At 39.6% G+C, this 18019-nt stretch overlaps 1 protein-coding gene across 1 annotated transcript; it reads right to left on the reverse strand.

The window, feature by feature from the left end:
• Positions 1 to 1517: 1517 nt before the first annotated feature.
• Positions 1518 to 11810, reverse strand: septin5a (septin 5a). The gene is made up of 11 exons (XM_083905305.1): positions 11682 to 11810; positions 9845 to 9935; positions 9248 to 9334; positions 8427 to 8550; positions 8164 to 8298; positions 6771 to 6888; positions 6584 to 6685; positions 5177 to 5273; positions 4930 to 5065; positions 4704 to 4806; positions 1518 to 2674 (listed from the first exon to the last, which is right to left on the reverse strand). The coding sequence occupies exons 1-11, from the start codon at positions 11754 to 11756 to the stop codon at positions 2612 to 2614; spliced, it is 1131 nt and encodes a 376-aa protein (XP_083761431.1). The 5' UTR covers positions 11757 to 11810; the 3' UTR covers positions 1518 to 2611.
• Positions 11811 to 18019: the final 6209 nt, after the last annotated feature.

Raw genomic sequence — 18019 nt, forward strand, 5'->3', positions numbered from 1 at the left:
TTTTTTTAAATTGTGAGGCACTTTGTGTGAAAGGTGAAAATACTTTTGTACTTTATGTACCTAAAAATAGTGATAAATACCAAAAATACATTCATAAATACATAAATAAGTTCAATAAATAGAGCCCATAGGTGTATTGCACATAACCCTTAACCACAACCCTTCAGTATCGTGACCGAATTCACATTGTAAATCATGACAAGACTAACTTTGTGAATACTATTTAGTTTATTATTATTATATCATTACTGCCATTTCTGCATCACTTAAAATTCCAAACTAATGACTAAAGGTATAGCAAAGCTTTTTCCCATGACGTAATAATTTTTTCTTTTTTCTTTGGGTTTAAAAGCTCATTTCAAATTTCATTTAATTTAAAAATGACAATATTTTGTTGATTCAGCTCTTTAGTCCTGTTATGCTGTGACTATTATTACGCAATGAAGGAATTAGACTATACATTTTGATGTACAACTATACAGTATTATTTATTATTTATGGCAACGTTCATATTATACAAAATAAATGTCATGAGACGTGCGATTTATAATGATTAAGTTAAAACACAATTATCAAAGAATGATCCTGGAACACAAACAACTATAATTAATATATGTCAGTGTTTCTGCCTTTTGTTCCTGGGCAGAACCATGTAGTATACACATCAATATTTAAGTCATGTGTTCAAAATAAAAATAAAATATTAAAGTCAACAGTGAAGTTGTAATAAATAAGGAGAGGGGTTTACCTTCAGTGCTGCTGCGTGTCTTCAGGAGAGGACTGTGTGTCTGAAGACACTCTGAGAGTCCGTGCGTCCGTGTGCGTGTGTGTGTGTGTTACTGCCGGCTGTTGAGCACTGATAAAGACCACAGCCAAATATGAATACACTTACGGTAACTGCCTTATCATATACTCCCATTTCCAATACAGATGCAAGTAATTTTACTCACCTACTTTTGAATTTGTGGAGAAATATTCTGCTACAATAAAAATGAGATGTAAAGTATTTTCTAAAAGTAGGAAAGCTTGCACAGATTATTGGACAATAAAATATGATACTCCTTTTTTTAAATATACCTATTTAGGTGTAAAGGTGGGGTAATCTTAAACTGCCCTCTAAAATCATCAAATACTGTGGCAGAAATAATAGAATATTGACCTCTGACCTTCGATGCAGTGGAGGTGCCAAGTGAAGTACAAGTACTTCAAAGATATACTTGAGTGAATGAACTTTCCAGTAATGTTTGCATCTCTTCTGAATGGCAGAGAGAAGTTGTGCATTGTGCATTGTGCAGTGCAGAGGAAGACTGTCTGCGGCAGATAAACATGAATCAGCAGATAATGTTCGCGCGGCGGATCCACTTCCGATCTGTGCCCTTCAGGCTGCCATAGTGACAGAGGCGCAGAGCGACGCGACGCGACACACACCGCTCCGCAATCTTCAGAGAAACCGTGGAGCCACACTGACGAGAAACAAAGAGTTTATTTGTCACACGTTTCTATAAGTGGGGCACAAGCTGAGCTCACAGTCTTCAGGCAAAAGACGCACCGTTCCTCAGCATCAGCAGAGTCGACACACTCTCTCACACACACACACTCATACTCACACTCCAGCATTCTTGATTCAAACAAACATCTGCACTGGCGTTACTCGTCTCAAAGGAGAGAAATTTGAAATAAAAGCATAAACACAGCATTTGCTCGCCGTCGTTTTTGTAACATGTTTTAGTAGCAACACTGTAGGTCATGATTTAATATTACAAGCACAGGGCATTGGTTATAAAGCAGTAAAAATAGGTCCACAGCATTCAGCGGATATGAGTAATGGTAGCATGCTTGCACATGCACCAACCCTCTCATTATGTCAAAGGCTCTCCATTCACAGTTGGCCACTGGCAATAAGTGCATTTTCAGCTCAGCCAGCACATATAAAAATGCTGGAAGAAGATATGTTGACTTGCCATATGTAAAAAAAAAAAAAAAAAAAAAAAGGTTTCATGAAGGTTTTTTATGAGCATCACAAAGAAAAACAAGAGCTTAATGGTTTCATAAAAGTAAAGTCACTGTGGTACCTTTGTCAAACAAATAGGAGTTTTAGGAATGGACACCTGCTGATATCTAATACACACACTCATGCACCCAAACACACACACGCACACACACTCACAAACAATATATATAAAAAAACAATATCCATGTTCACAACCTACATTTCTTTACAAAACATCTTAAAGCACACATGTTCATACCCTGACAGAATATTCAAAAAGTCTAGCATTGCATTTATAAATTAGATACACTGACTAGTAATTTAAATTACACGTTAACATTATATATGTTAAGACCGATAAACCACAGAGGTTGGGGGGGGGGGGGGGGGACTCAAAGTGGACAAACATAGAGTTTCAGAGAAAAAAAATTAAACCCCCCCTGATAAAACAAGCCTCCAGGCAGACAAACTATACAAAAGCACCAAACTGAAGACAAATGTACAACCAGAGTTGCCAGTGACACAAGATATCCATAGTTCAATGTCTGAAGGTCTCACTGTCATTCAAGGGAGAAACAGCAGGTGGCGTTACAGCTCCGCAGCTTGGCTCTCAGAGGCGTGTCACTGCTCTTTGTCGTGCATCTGCTGCTGCATTTTGTTCAGCATCTCCTGCATCCTCTTCAGCTGTGGGCGGAGAGCAGAGGGTGTGAGTGAAAGCCACAGAAGAAACATTTAGCCTGGACACTATGAGGAGCTGTGCTTCTACACGTCTTTCATATTGTGATGTTGTGTATAAATTATGAACAATGTTGTGATGTTTACAGTGAGGAGGTGCCATCCTGCCCCACATTGAGAGTCTGCACTCATCCAAACATGACCTTTGTTGACCTCAGACTGTTATCTCTTCTTCTCCTGTGATATATTTAAACTTGGACTCTGCTATTACACTTCAAAGGCCTTATTCACACTGTGAGTTGTATCAAGAATCTTCTCTGTTAACAGACCGCAATGTGTCATAAATTCATATATTCATGTACAAACAGCTGAGGTTCATCGAGTGAATACTTTTCTTGATTTTCCACTGTAAATCATGAGAATTCCAGCCCTGGACAGCACACATCCCTGCAGATGTTTTTATCTTCATCATGTGCTTTGTATCAACGTTGCTGATGTATCTATTTTAGGTAAGTAGGCAGGAGATAATCCATGCCCTCTGTCATTATTTAAAAACGATAAAGGACCTGTATTATTAAAGGGGACATATTATGCAAAATCAACTTTTCAATCTTTTAAATCCTGATATTTGTGACTCTGGAGGTCCTATCAGTCACCACCGTGTGAAAAAAGATGACTCACTCATGTTTTTGTGGTCCTCCTCAGTCTAGGTACAGGAGATAAAACACGTGATGTTGACTTCCGCGCTCACTGGGACGTCACAATGCACTAAAATCCTGGAATTGTTGTCTCGCGGAGCTCCGCTTTGTCCATAAAACACGCGAGAATGCTGGCGAGGGGCAAATGTATCCGAAAACCGGAAATCCGCGAAAAGTTCTATTCTTAGCTCCACAGTGCAGCACAGAGTCCTACACAAACCTCAGAGGATTTATCTGTCCAGTGGATATTTGTTATATATGACGGCAAAGTGCCTGCTAGAGTCTGCAAATGATCACTTTTCCAAATGCTAACTGCTGTTAGCTCCCAGTAGCCTCTGTGGCTGATGTCATTTCCTGTTTTGTTTTATGTTTTTTTAAGGTGGACTGAAAGAAATACTACTAAACAGAGAGTTCTGAACAGGGCTGTTTTGGCAGGGTGATTGAACTGCTGTAGTGCTTCATCCTTATGGTATTTTGACCAAAGCATGTCACAGACATGTTCATTAGGACACCAGGGAACTAGTTTAACTTGGAGAAATAGGGTGTAATATGTCCCCTCATTGCTTATTTTCTAGTCACAATGAGCAATGTAAGCACAACATGACACTTTTGCCAGTCACACGCTGCAAAGACAGCTAACCGAAGCCGTTTGCAGTTTAGTGTCTTGCACAAGGACACGTCTGCAATCTCGACTTGACTTTGACATTGTGGTTAGCAGCCGCCAGTCTTCCTCCTGATTCACAGTCACTCCAATTACCTTTTCCTCAATTCTGTGGCAGTAATTGCACCGTAGAGCTCATACAGTGCTTAACATAGTTTCGACAGCATTGAGTGACTAAAAGCTTGTAACACAATGTATAATTTGTTAAGGTTATAAAAAGAACTGCGTGTGGTGCAGACCACATCGCACAGAGTGGGACTGTGTTCAGTGAAGGGATTAAACAGTAATGCATTCATGAACAGCCAAAAAATGAGAACCAGGTATGATATTTAGGACATTAACTGGCTGAAATCAAATACACATCATAAGTATGTTTATATAAGTGTGTTCAGAAAACTCATCTGTAAAATATTGAGATTTTATTAGTTTCCCTGCTAAATGGTGGAGATTAACACGTTTTCTGGATTTTTTTAACTTTAACTTTTTAACTGATCTACAGTTCGGCATTGTTCGGTTTGATTCTTGTGCAACTCATGACTCTTCCTGTGTGCCGACACTCTCTGACCAATCAGTGACCAGCAGTTTGTCCACGTCACATTTAGTATCTGCGCTTAGAACCTCGTCAGAGCAGGTACTAAATAAGTGCTGTGTACCAGGTACTATCGCTAATGTGACATACCTCCTCGTCTTTCATTTTGATGAGTTTCTCAGTTTCCACATCTGGAGTGGACAGCGGCAGGATGGGAATGGGACTCTCCATACGATTGTCCTGAGCCAGTTTACTGAGGAGGAGGCAGAGGAGGAGGAGGAGGAGGAGGGGGCAGGAGAAGAAGAAGAAGTAAACAGATTCAAAGGCAGATCTGCACTGACATAGGACAAAAACACCTTCTTTTGCTCACACATACCTGGTCATCTCCTGTATACACTGTGCTCTGTAGTTCTCATAGTGGACGTCGCAGGTCACGTCTTTCAGATCGTGCATGTGTGAGCGGATCAGCATGTTCCTCAGTTTCACAAAGTCACAGTGTGACTGGTTCTCCACTGTGGGGAAAAAAAAAAAAAAAAAATTAAAAGTGGATTCAAAATCCACAAATGACATTCAAACAACATCTGATTTGTGCATTCAGAGTGGTTGATACAACATGAACATACCTTCAACAATCCCCCAAGGATACAGCCTTCCTCTCACTCTCTGGCCTCGAGCCTCTACCACTGTGTTACTGCCAATCACAGCGAACGGGGTGCACTCCTGCACACACACACAAACACACACACACACACACACACACACAAATGGGTTGTATTTTTTAAAAACCTTATCTATCCACAGAAAGCTGAGTGAGTGTTCTGCGACGCGATACATAATCACACGAGTTCAGCACAAATGTTTGTTTATCTTTTCCTTCAAAGATGTTCCCAGCTGATTAGTGGTTTCATCTCACCAGACCGCGTTTATCACATCTGAGCTACTGATGTGTTTCAGCGCAAGTGAGGAAAGAGGGATTATCCAGATTACCAAAACGCCGTCGTAGAAATTATAAAATATAAACAAATGTCAATTTAATTCAAACCGCATTATTTCACACAGTGCTGATGAAGCGCTGCATCAGCTCTACAACTACTCCCTCTGAGTTTCTCAGGGGTTTGGTTCTCGTTTCACCTGCTTTTTGCATTGCACGAGTAAAGTGAGACAGGTGTAAACAGGTTGGATTACGACGAGATATACTGTATGGTTCTTGTACCCACCCACCACTGCATTGCAGCTGTATGCACACAAACATTCAATCTCGCACACATTGCATGACACAGCTTGTTTTCAGATGCAGGGCACAGCATAAAAAAAGTGTGTCACAATTTTATATGTTCACAAAGCCCAAACAGAGCCAGATTAATAACATCAACAACATCAACAACAACAACAAAGATGACCAGAAATGTACCTGCTGGAGCTTTAACCCTCATGGTATTTTTCACAACAACTGTTTTTAAAGGCTAGTTCTCTTTAAATGAGGCTAACAGTGAACTCTCTGGATTATCCTATGTAATGGAACATTATAAAATATAAACATTGAAAATATCTTCAATTGTAGTGAGTAAGAAATTAAGAAAATATTAACATTAATCAATAAAAATAGTATTATTAATAGTATTAATATTGATTACAATTGTATTATCATAATATTAATGACCCATACTAATTACTTAAGCTTTCCATATCATCTGATTATCTTCCTTTCTCTACACAGGAGCGGCAAATCTAAACTATATTAGACAGCTAGGAATATAATAAAATGTAAAAAGGGATTAAAACTGAATAAAAAGTGACATAAAATACAGAAAAAAAGTCAAATTATGTATTATAATTATGTAAAACTGCCTATTGCTTGATGAGTTGTTGCCCTACCTTTATTTAATTACAATGATAATATGCACACATTAACAGGAATGGAAACTCCTGATAATCTTGTTTGTGTCTCAGCCTTCAGAGAAGGCAAGTTGTGATTTGTGCTTAACAAATAAAGTTGACATAATCTGAAAACACATCAGTGTCCGACTTACCTTCAGCTCTTTGTCAAGTTGTTTGAACTCTTCGTCCTCATCAGAGTCACATTCTGGGAACTGGTACACTTTAATCCCAAACTTGTCTATTTCCTCTCGTATCTAGAAAAGACACACAGAATAAATGACGGCAAATGTGACGGCAAATGTGATGCATCGGTTGTGGAGCTGCAGGCTTCAGACTCACTCGGTCTTTGAGCTTCTTTATCTCAGTCGGTGTGAGGCAATCCGCTTTTGCAATGAGTGGAATTATGTTCACTTTTTCATGCAGAGCCTTCATGAACTCGACATCCACCGGACGCAGGCTGTGGAGAGGAAACCAGGACAGGTAAGTTATTTAAGTCAAATCTAAAACACTTTAAAGTTTTGACTCGGTCTGTCCCCCCATGACATGTAGCCCATAAAACTACATGTAGCGCATAACTAACTGATTTTAATCTCTTACAGTTCTGCTGCCATCAGTGAACGGCATGAGGTCAGGACAGGAAGGAGGACTCCGTCATCCCCAAGTCGCTGACCACAACAACCTTCGCTACATGCTGCGACAAACCCAGTGATCCAAGTGGATCCTAGCATTTAAAGTGGACCTAGACCGGAAGTTCTAATTAACACTGTTTTTTGTGTGTATCTGCGTCATTACCTCGTTTACAAAGCTCTGAAATGTTCAAAACAAACAGTTCAGCCACTGCTGAGAACGCTGTGTTTTATTGTAATCTCGGGCTCAGCGAGATCTCTGAAAAAACCCGGTCCGGTTACGTAAACAGCAGTTCTGCTGAACAGCAGATCGTCCTGCTCCGGGCACTAGTCCGGGCACATCCGGTTGTGTACATTGAACCGCAGAAGAAGAATAACATCCGTTGTGGAGGTGTTTCACGAGCGACAGTGTCTTCTGACTCTGGGTCTGACTCTGGGTCAAAGTCATAAAAGGGACTGCGGCGGGGTCGTGGCAAATCTATTTTTAAACATTGTTAAAACAATGCTTTGATAATGAGTAGCAGTGCATCCACCGTTCCAGAGGGGGGAGCTGTGCTTCTGAGTGCTGGTGTGCTCATTATGTCACTTCCGGGTATTGGCCAATCACAAGACAGTTGGGAAGGCTCTACACTGGCTGGCCAATCACAACACAGTCTGCCTTCTGGGGGTGAGATTTCAGTCTGAAACACCGTGGCTGAGGAGAGCTTCAGTGAGGAGAGATTTCTATCGGCTCATTTACAGCAACTAGGTTTTTGACCATAAAAACAAGTTAATGTATGTAAGTAGACCTCCATAACTCACATATATGTGCGATAGGACCACTCTATGGGAGCTTTAAAGACTTTTTACTTTCTATTCTTCTCCATCTACTGCACGCCTGTCCATCCAGGGAGTGGATCCCTCACCTGTGGTTCTCCCTTAGTTTTCTACCCTGTGAAGTCCTGTGAGACAAACTATGTTTTGTAAACAGGGGGCTATGCTAATAAAATGTGATTGACTGATTGATTGACTCTGTTGTGTGTGTGTGTGTGTGTGTGTGTGTGTGTGTGTGTGTGTGTGTGTGTGTGTGTGTGTGTGTGTGTGTGTGTGTGTGTGTGTGTTATTACCCATGTCCAAATGGAGGGATGAAGTAGAGGCAGCAGTGGACTCTGTTGTCCTGAATATTCTTTCTGTTCAGTCCACTCTCATCCCTGAAGTACTGCTCAAACTGCTGGTCTATATAGTCCGTGATCGGCTTCCAGCTGTCACACACACACACACACATACACACACAAAAACACAAACACACACACACACACACACTACATTAGCAGGTCCACCAGGTGCAGTGAATTGAGGCGAGCGAGGTAAATCAGGTCTTCCAGCTCACCACTCATTGTTGTTGACGGCGTCTCCGAACCCCGGTGTGTCCACGATGGTGAGCTTGAGCTTGACTCCTTTCTCCTCGATGTCTACAGTGTGTTTTATGATCTCCACTGTCTGGTTGATTCGCTCTGAAAGCATTGGCACAGAGAGGGAGAAGGAATGTTACAGACAGTGAGAAAACGAGGAGAAACAACTGAAGGAATTACAGTGAACAAACCTGGGTTACGCAAATTAAATTAGCTCTCGTAATCAGGATTTTTTTTATGTTGTTCTATTTCAGTGGCACAATTGGTGGATGTTAGTCAATTTAGTACAAAGCTGCTTAAAGGTGAAAGCAGCAGCAATGTTGGGGACAATGTGGACACATGAATGTCAATCACTCGCATATATTTTGGTTATGTTCAAAACTGCAACCATTCTGAGACAGCTCAGGATAGTGCTCCTGGGTCTGATACCTGATAGAGCCATGTTTCCAACTAAGGACATCATCCTCTTTTTAATTTTTTTATTCTCTCGCGCAAAAAGGCAATAACAAGGTACTGGTTGAAATTTGCAGGTCCAGGCCGAGATCAGTAGCAGGACATTGTGGAGGAAATACACTCCATGGAAAAACTGACTCATCCTCTAAGGACTAAAGCAGGGATTCATTTAAAACTGTGGACAAATGGAACGGCTTACAAGAGGAACAATGGGACAAGGAGAAGAACCCTACCACATGCTAACTTAAAATGAGTAAATAAAGAGAAAAATAACACAAACTGCATGAAAGACAAACACCAATAAAGACAGATGCAGAAGAACATAATCAACAAGATAAATACTTACCCTCAGCATTCAGTAGCTTCCTGTCTTTGTAAAGGTCTGTTAGGAACAGGCTGTTGACCAGAGTGGATTTACCCATACCAGACTCTCCTGCAACACACACATTGATCATGATAAAAACTAAATCCAAATCCCCAAAAAAGATTACGTAACACCAAGAAAAACACACCCTGTATTTGTGTACTGTGTTTATAGTGTAACAATGAGGCTGAATATTAGAAACCTGTCTTCAGATTCATGATATTTGTTGTCGCAGAATCAGAATCACTGGATTATTAGATATTTAGATCCAAAACCTTAAAATTCAAATAAAGCATGGACTATAAAAAAGTATATACAGTAATAAAAAGCAGCAGCAGCTGCATTATCATGTTGTAAGGTCCACACAGTTAAAATTACTAATAAAAAATGTAGTATGGTGATTTCACTATATACTAAATGAATGAGTTAAAATGAGTCTTTAATTGTATAATATAAGAGGAAAGACTGAAGTATTGCACTAATACCCTGTATATGTTGAACTTTACAGTTGCTGATGTTGTCGCCATCATTTTAACGTATCACAGACGGTAACGTTTAAACACTTGGCTACAAACTGACCTGCCACCATCAGAGTGAAGTCGAAGCCTTTCTTCACTGACTTCCTGTGGACCTGGTTGGGCAGCGTCGCAAAACCCACATACTGTTTCTCCTGGGACAGAGGAAAAAGGACAGAGAGGAGAAAGGAGAGGCCTTTTAGTCTTAGTTTATCTCAGTTACTATAGATTTAATCCACACATTTTTTTTTTTACATTTGGCAGGTTCTTCAACATTTAAGAAGTCTTCTACTTCTAACACTTCTACTTCTTGAACCATTCCATACAGATTTATTTGAGAAAAAAGAGACAAAAGAACAAACATTATTTTAACATCCATCCATCTACTACGACAGGGCCACATTTTCAAACCAAATGTTGAAATTTAAAAGTTGTTTCTCTTTAGAATTTAAAATAAATTAGTTCAAATCATATCATATAATGATATAAATCATATTAAACACCGAGTGAAATTCAAAGTGCATAAAATTACCCATGCATGGTCAGCGTTAAAGTAAGAATTTATGTAGGAATATTGTGACAGTTACAGTGAAAAACGTGTTTGTCTAGTTCTTCCTCATTGTTTCTGGCTGAGCCACTAAGAGGGTTTTTTTTTTTTTTTGAATAGGCTGGTTCTACAGCTTTATCCTGCACATGAAGGTCACAGGGGTCGCTGGTGCCAATCCCAGCTGACAGCGGTGTACACCCTGGACAGATCTCCAGTCCATCAAAGGGACACAATGAATGAACTATCTACAGGTACAGTTACTGCTGATGCTTCACATGAGGAAGATGTTATGAATCCTGATTGAACTGCACTTTTACATGTTTTACTTGTATGTTCTTCCATGTATGTGTATTTGGGTTTTTTTCTAAGGTACTTCAGCTTCCTGACTCTACATTGAATTGTAGGTGTGAATGTAAGCGTGAATAGTAGGTTGAGAATAAACGAGTATAATAATATAATGGTTTGTTTTTCACAAAAGACATTTGATTTTTCTTACACCGTTTTAATCATTTCAGCTTGACAATAAAGCATTAAGAGTCAGCGACTTAAAAATAGGCAGACGACAAATAACTGCATTTTTAATGAGAACACAACATGGATCTGGCTGCGTCTGATGCTATAAAGTGACCACAACAGACAGTCTGGGTCTGTAATACAGAAAATCTACAAGTGCGTGGAAAAACATGTGCGCAGCATTCCTCTGAGAGCAGCTGAGGAAAAGCCAGTGTCTCAGACTTTCCACTCGCTCGCTGAAAAACATACAAATAGAACAACAGAATAGCCGCCTGTGTCTCGCTGTGTCAGACAGCAGCTTCTCAGTGCCGCTCGAGCGTCTCTGCTGCATCTGGCAGAACGTCATCTTCATCCCACAGAGCGACATGTTGACATGTGTGGATATAAATACGCGCTCGAGTCTCCGCGGCGAGCGCTCACACACAGACACTAAAAAAGCTCTTCTTTAACTCTGCGAACACAGTCGGCATCCTTCTGCAACTGTCATGACTTGTCACTGGCATTTCCGACAGCATTTCTAAAAACACACATGCATTTGAACAACATGCAATCAGTGCATTGAACACACGCTTGACAAACACACGAGAGGAGTGAGAGTGAAGGAAAAGCTGCACATAAATCACTGAGCAATCATGAACAACAACTAAAAAAACATTTGGACAGGAGTCAAATACTCTCTAAACTATGTGGAAATATCACAAGAGCAAAAACAAGCGCAGAGAAGCAGAGATAACTCATCCTCAGTGTTTCTTCTATTATATTTGTACTATTCACTGAGATTTTTCCATTCTCCTCGTCCATCCTGCACTCACTTCTCCCCCAAAACCCTCAAACCTTTTACCTTCTGTCTGGCAGTTCTCACTCGTGGACACAGCAGCCGCTCCACCAGTTTTTCTTGCAGCATTATGGCATCCATCCTAAAAACCGCTCCAAAACTGACCAACCAAAATAGCCACAGGTCCCGGAGAGTTTCAGACCACGGCCCTGCAAATTCTGCTCCGACAGACTCCTCTCTCCAACTCTCTCCCTCGCTCTGTTTCCCGAACACACCTCTTTCCTGTTTGTGCTCTTTAAATATGTGCCCTTTGTTCCTCCTATTCTCACTCTCTTGATTCCCTTTTTCCCTCTGCCCTCTTTCTTTATGTCTATCTTTTCTTCCTTGGCCCCCACGGCGCTCTGACTCTCCTTGTTCAGACAGGTACAGAGGAATTCTCACTGTGAGGGAGGGAAGAGGAGAGAGGCAGAGAGAGAGAGAGAGAGAGAGAGAGAGAGAGAGAGAGAGAGAGAGAGAGAGAGAGAGAGAGAGAGAGAGAGAGAGAGAGAGAGAGAGAGAGAGAGAGAGAGAAGAGAGAGAGAGAGAGAGAGAAAGAGAGAAGTGGCAATTTGAGGGAGGAAATAGGGCAGGGATGGAAGAAACGAAAGTCTAAAAGAAACTCATTCATTCAGCCTGTATTCCCTCCCCCAGCTCCTACCACTAAAAAATAAAAGTCTCTGCTCAGAGAGAAGTGACCACCAGGAAGAGAAGGAGCAGACAGACAGACAGACATTGTAATAGATATAAGAAAACAAACTTGTTTAAACGGCTCAGCACCAACAACAACAACACATATAGACGTAAAAGCTGCAAGCTCAGGCGTGTGGAGGGAGATAATCACATTATGACAAACATTAACTTGTCAATCAAAAATGTTTATGCCTTTTAAATACAGGTTTATAATGAGGTCATTAAATCGAGAGTGTGTGAAATATTGTTTTCATTGAGAATTAATTTATCTGTTGTTGTTTTTCGAAGGTTTCATTAAAAACTAATAGACTCACATAGTTCAATTAAAGAACGAATAAAACAATGGAAAAATCTTTCATCCACATTTAATCAGTTTATGTGGAACATGTTGCTGTTGTAGTTGCTGGAGCTCTAGGTCTTTTTTTAATTGCTTTATATATATATATATATATATATATATATAAAGTTAAAGAGTTAAAGCTGTTAATCAAGGGCACGGATCGCCCAAAGTGTCAGGAGAAAAGATCTGAGCGATTGTGAGATGATAAATGGGAGAGAAAAGAAGAACAAATAAAAATAATCTGTGGTAACACATTCTTGTACTTTTCCCAAATCTTTGTTTCTCCGTGAAGTATTTTCACTACTTTTTATTTGAACATCTAAAAGATTCAAGATTTTATTTGCCGTTTGCGCACACACATTTATCGGGCAAGTGCCTCACAATTTTCTTTTAAGAGTCCACAGTATAACGGAGACGCGAGGAAGACACCGCACGTTTATAGACTTCAGAGACTGACAAATAAACGTCACTAAAATATTATTTCCCCAATATACTTATCAAATAAACTGTGTCGAAAAAAACGGAACATTTATTTAAAGCAGCTTTTCATTTAAAATACATTTTTACGGCCGATATATATTGGTGTCATTTAAACTGAAGGGATGCTTCATTTAAAAAGAAAGACAAAGGTTTTTTTTGTGTTTGTACCTTGTTTTCCTTATGTTGTGGGGACCTAGATCTGTTGACACAGTCACATTATGGGGACTTGTCTTCCTTATAGGGATAAAAATCAAGTCCCCATAACATAAATTACTACATTTTAAGGGTAAGACGTGTTTTAAAGTTAGGCTGAGGTCAGGGTTAGGATTAGGTCAGTAGTAATTATGGTTTAGGTCAGAGTAAGTCTACAGGAAGTGAATGTAAGTCAATGCAATGTCCTCTAAAGTCATGGAAACCAGTGTGTGTGTGTGTGTGTGTGTGTATGTGTGTATGTGCATGTGTGTGTCGAGGTGAATGAGGTATATGTCATGGCAGAGGTTGGACTTGATTGCTTCCAGATGTGATGGTGGTGTGTGTGTGTGTGTGTGTGTGTGTGTGTGTGTGTGTGTGTGTGTGTGTGTGTGTGTGTGTGTGTGTGTGTGTGTGTGTGTGTGTGTGTGTGTGTGTGTGTGTAACATGGGTGTGTCCCACTTGTACATGATGTGGGCAGCAGAATTGCAAAAAATGCTCTTTGAAATAAAAGAAGCTGAACTTTTTTCTCTTTTTCTTGTCTGCAAGTCGACACACCCCGTGGTGATGCCACGTACAAGGTGTGATGGTTGCGTTCCACTCCACAAGAGGGAGACAGAGGACTCGTGAAAGAAATAAACAGTCTTCTCAGTTACCGTGGAGGAGCTGATGATAAAGACATGAAAGAGTGTGTGAGTGCACGTGGACGGGGGTGGGAGGGTCCATTTGAATAGGTAAAAAGGGACAGATGTCTCACAATTGTACGTCACCGCGGGTAATGGTACGACCCCCAACCCTCAGTCTTTCTCAGTGACCAGCTGTCTCTTTCACACACGCACACACACACGCACACACACGCACACACACACACATGCAAGTCAAATTAGAAATCATGTTTAATTAAACATCTCTAAATACTCAGTGAAGCCAGACAATTATGTCATATATGATCTTTGAAGCCTCATTTCGCATTATAACTCTCAAGTAAAACACTTAAAATTAATGAAATTAGGTGGACACAAATTAATTTAGCTATAATTCACCTACAAGCCGTAATGATTGCATCATTAAATATCATCATTACCATTGTGTGCTGCATGTAAATGAGCTGAGGGATCATCCTCTCTTTGATTTGGGTAGTTCTGACTCTCCTTTAGAGGAAAACATGGAACCATATTAGGATGAAGTTGCTCTATCTATCTATCTATCTATCTATCTATCTATCTATCTATCTATCTATCTATCTATCTATCTATCTATCTATCTATCTATCTATCTATCTATCTATCTATCTATCTATCTATCTATCTATCTATCTATGCTAGCCAGCTTACTAACTAGTATCTATCTATGCTAGCTTGCTTACTTACTAGTATCCATCTATCCCTGTTAGCTAGCATACCAACTACTATATATCTATCATTAGCTTTTACCAAATACAGGCATATTATGACTGTATTTTGATGAAAGTGGTTGTTTCCAGTCGGTCAAACAGAGAGCGACACAAAGAGCGAGACAGACAGAGTTAATGAAGTACAGCAGCAGGTGTGTAGAGACATTAAGTATGAACCATACGTCAGGACTAATGACAGGAAATGGGACAAAAAGCTACAACGTGAGGCCACTTTCACATGATCATATAACTTTATATACTGTTTGTTCACCTCGTGACCATGTTCCATCCTTCTGTTTATACTTTTCTATATTTTTTGTTTTGTTGCTTCAACAAATAATCATTTTATGATCAATGCATCCTTTAATCCCCTGTATTTGAATGTCTGAAATGTTCAAAATGTGAATATTTCCAGTCGAGTTGCAACTTTTAGTCAGTTTTGTTCAACAAAAGTCAACATTTCTTTACTCTTACTTCTCAAATGTGATGATGTAATGCTTCTCTTGTAACTAAGTGTTGGTTATATCGAACAAAAAATTAGAGGTGTCATATCAAGCTCTGGATCATTTTGCCTACTTTATAGACAGATTAAATGATCAAAACAGTAAACAAGATGCATGCACTTAGTATGTACTACTTTGAAAAGTGCTTAATAAATGAAAGTGTTTGAACTGTGTTTTTAAATAGAGATGAGAAAAATGTGAAGAATGTGCCAAATATGTTTTGCTACTTGTGGTTTGAAGCTTTTCCTCTTAAAAATGACTTCTTCTCTATGACAATATTGTTTCAGAGGCTAACAGTCACCATCACTCACTGTGTTTGCTTGTTTGTTTGTTTGTTGGATGTTTGTGCAGAGGCAGAGATCCAGAGATCGACAAGGCAACGCTCGGCTTCTTCCTCTCTATTCATACAAAACTGAGGCCTTAAAGGAAGTGACTCTCAAAAGGCCACAGCAGTTTAGTCCACTGCCAGAGTCCACACACACACACACACACATGCGGGATATAATCCAAGTTATTCCAGTGGAGCAGCGAACCGCAGCATCATTCCCATCACTGCCGAGGCCACCACAAAGTACATAAAGGGTTTGGAAAATATAATCATTGATCCTGTGATGAACACTAAAGGTACAGTGTGTTAAATGTGGCAGCTGAATGTTGCTCACCCTTCACTTCCAAGTGTGTTGAAGGAAACTACGTATCCTTCGGTTATCGTCGAAACTCAAAAATTATGTAGTTTGGCCATTCTTTTACTGTTTTTTTTTACTAAAGATTCAAAGAGTTTATTGTCACATGTACAGTAAGAATACACATTTCTCTTTCTTACTGTCCACACAAATGCCAAATTAAAAATCAAAGAAATAGATAAATAGTTAAAGGTGCCATATGTAAGAATGTGGCCAAAAACGGTTATTACATTCACATTCAAAATACCGAAGTCTTTTAGGTTTCGTTTTCTGACGTAACTGGCAACCCGTACTGACTGCAATGATTGGTAGACGGTGGTAGGTGGCGCCACATGCCAAAACATGATTTTAAAACATAAACATGATTTGCAGTCTGCAAAATATTTTTTTTAATGCAAATATTTTGGCTGTACTGTTGTTGTTGGTGAGTTCAGTTTGTTATATGAACATTATTCCTGAGTCTCTGTGACATATTAGGAGGATTTTATGACCAGTTGCTTTAGATTTATTACATAATGCACATTTGAAGCAATAAAATCACACACAATAAGGGCAGTATAAGTGGAAATGCAATAGAAATAGACATCTGTTATGTACAATTAATTATTAAACATGACAATTATACGTTTATCAGTCCCATCACAGACCTATGATGACCAACAGACCAAAGGAATAGTACAAGAACAGCTAAAATATAAGAAAACGAGGATTCATTTGTTACTGCAGAAGTGTCCAAGTATATCAAAATCAGCCGAACTGTGTTGACACTGTGATAATAACAGGACTTAAAGTCATGTGTTGTAGCTGTGAAGACCACCGACCATCACTGACCATCGTGCAAGTGCCATCTCACAGTCGTCCAGCTGGCACTTTCACACCATTAACCCTGAACGCTTCCTCTCAAATATCGACTGAGTGAGTGAGGTGAGAGAGGCTAAGAGAGGGAGAGATAACGGATGATAGGAGGTTGGTGGGACTGTGAGCTCCCCCCTCCTCTGTTCTCTCTCCTTGGAGATGCAAAGGCCTGCATGCACTTGGCTCCTAAACATGCTAATCTGACAGCATGTAATTGCTCGGGCAACAATAACATTGCTTCACTGAAGGACACTTGGCCATCGGGGCCCAGTTTTAGCATCCGCCTATTCAGTGACAAAGGGCACTTGTGGCGGCGAGGCTATAATGTTGAATGGTATCCATGAACAATTAGTGGAGAGGATTCAGTCAGCTGAATGTTACCAGGCAGGACACAATCTAGAGGAAAGTGTTTATAGGAAAATACTTCAATAATCAATACTCGATGACACACTCTTACATTACAGTAACCATGGACACTGTGGTTTATTTTTTAGTTCATTACACATACAATACTACACTTTCCATGCTGGTGTAAATAGTAAATGTATTGACTCCAATTTGATCATGCTTGTGAAAACTGCTGTTTAATTAAATAATTCAGATATGTTTTGAACAGTAATGTTTGCAGTGAGTTAGATTGAACGACAAATGTCTGTACTTAATTGCTTAAATTAGTGATAAAAGGCAGACTTAGTAAAAGAGTGCTGTTCTCTTTGTGTCTGGACTATAAATGGTGACCTAACAACTGCCCTCTGGAGTTCAATATATTTTCCAAATCTATTGTTGTCCTGGACATTTTGACCATATCTTCATCTTCATCAGCAGAAAAAGTCTGTTCAGCTTTTAACATTTAGTTTGATTTAGTTTGAATGTGTCACACACAGGGATAACACAACACTGCATGTTTTTCCTGTTTTTGGACTTCTTCTACGCTTATTGTTTGCCACTGGAGATTTATGAGTTGAGTTGTTTTGCTGGTAACAAAAAGCAGGCCATTTATTTATTCAGGCTGTAAACAAGTAGTAGCATGTTAGTTTTGTTATTCCATTATTATAATACTTTTTCCTGCACAGAGTTTAAGCAAAACAAGCTAAATTTTATAGCTTGCGGAGCAAATGTTTTGTTTGAAATACACTTAGAATATTTGGTGTATATGGGTTAGGATTTTCACCCTATACCTAAAAGCAAGAGTTGTTTTGGGCAACAGCATTAAACTAATTTAAATATAATTC

The sequence above is a fragment of the Microchirus variegatus genome (genome assembly GCF_963457635.1).
Source record: "Microchirus variegatus genome assembly, chromosome: 18".
In the NCBI taxonomy this organism is placed as follows: domain Eukaryota; kingdom Metazoa; phylum Chordata; class Actinopteri; order Pleuronectiformes; family Soleidae; genus Microchirus; species Microchirus variegatus.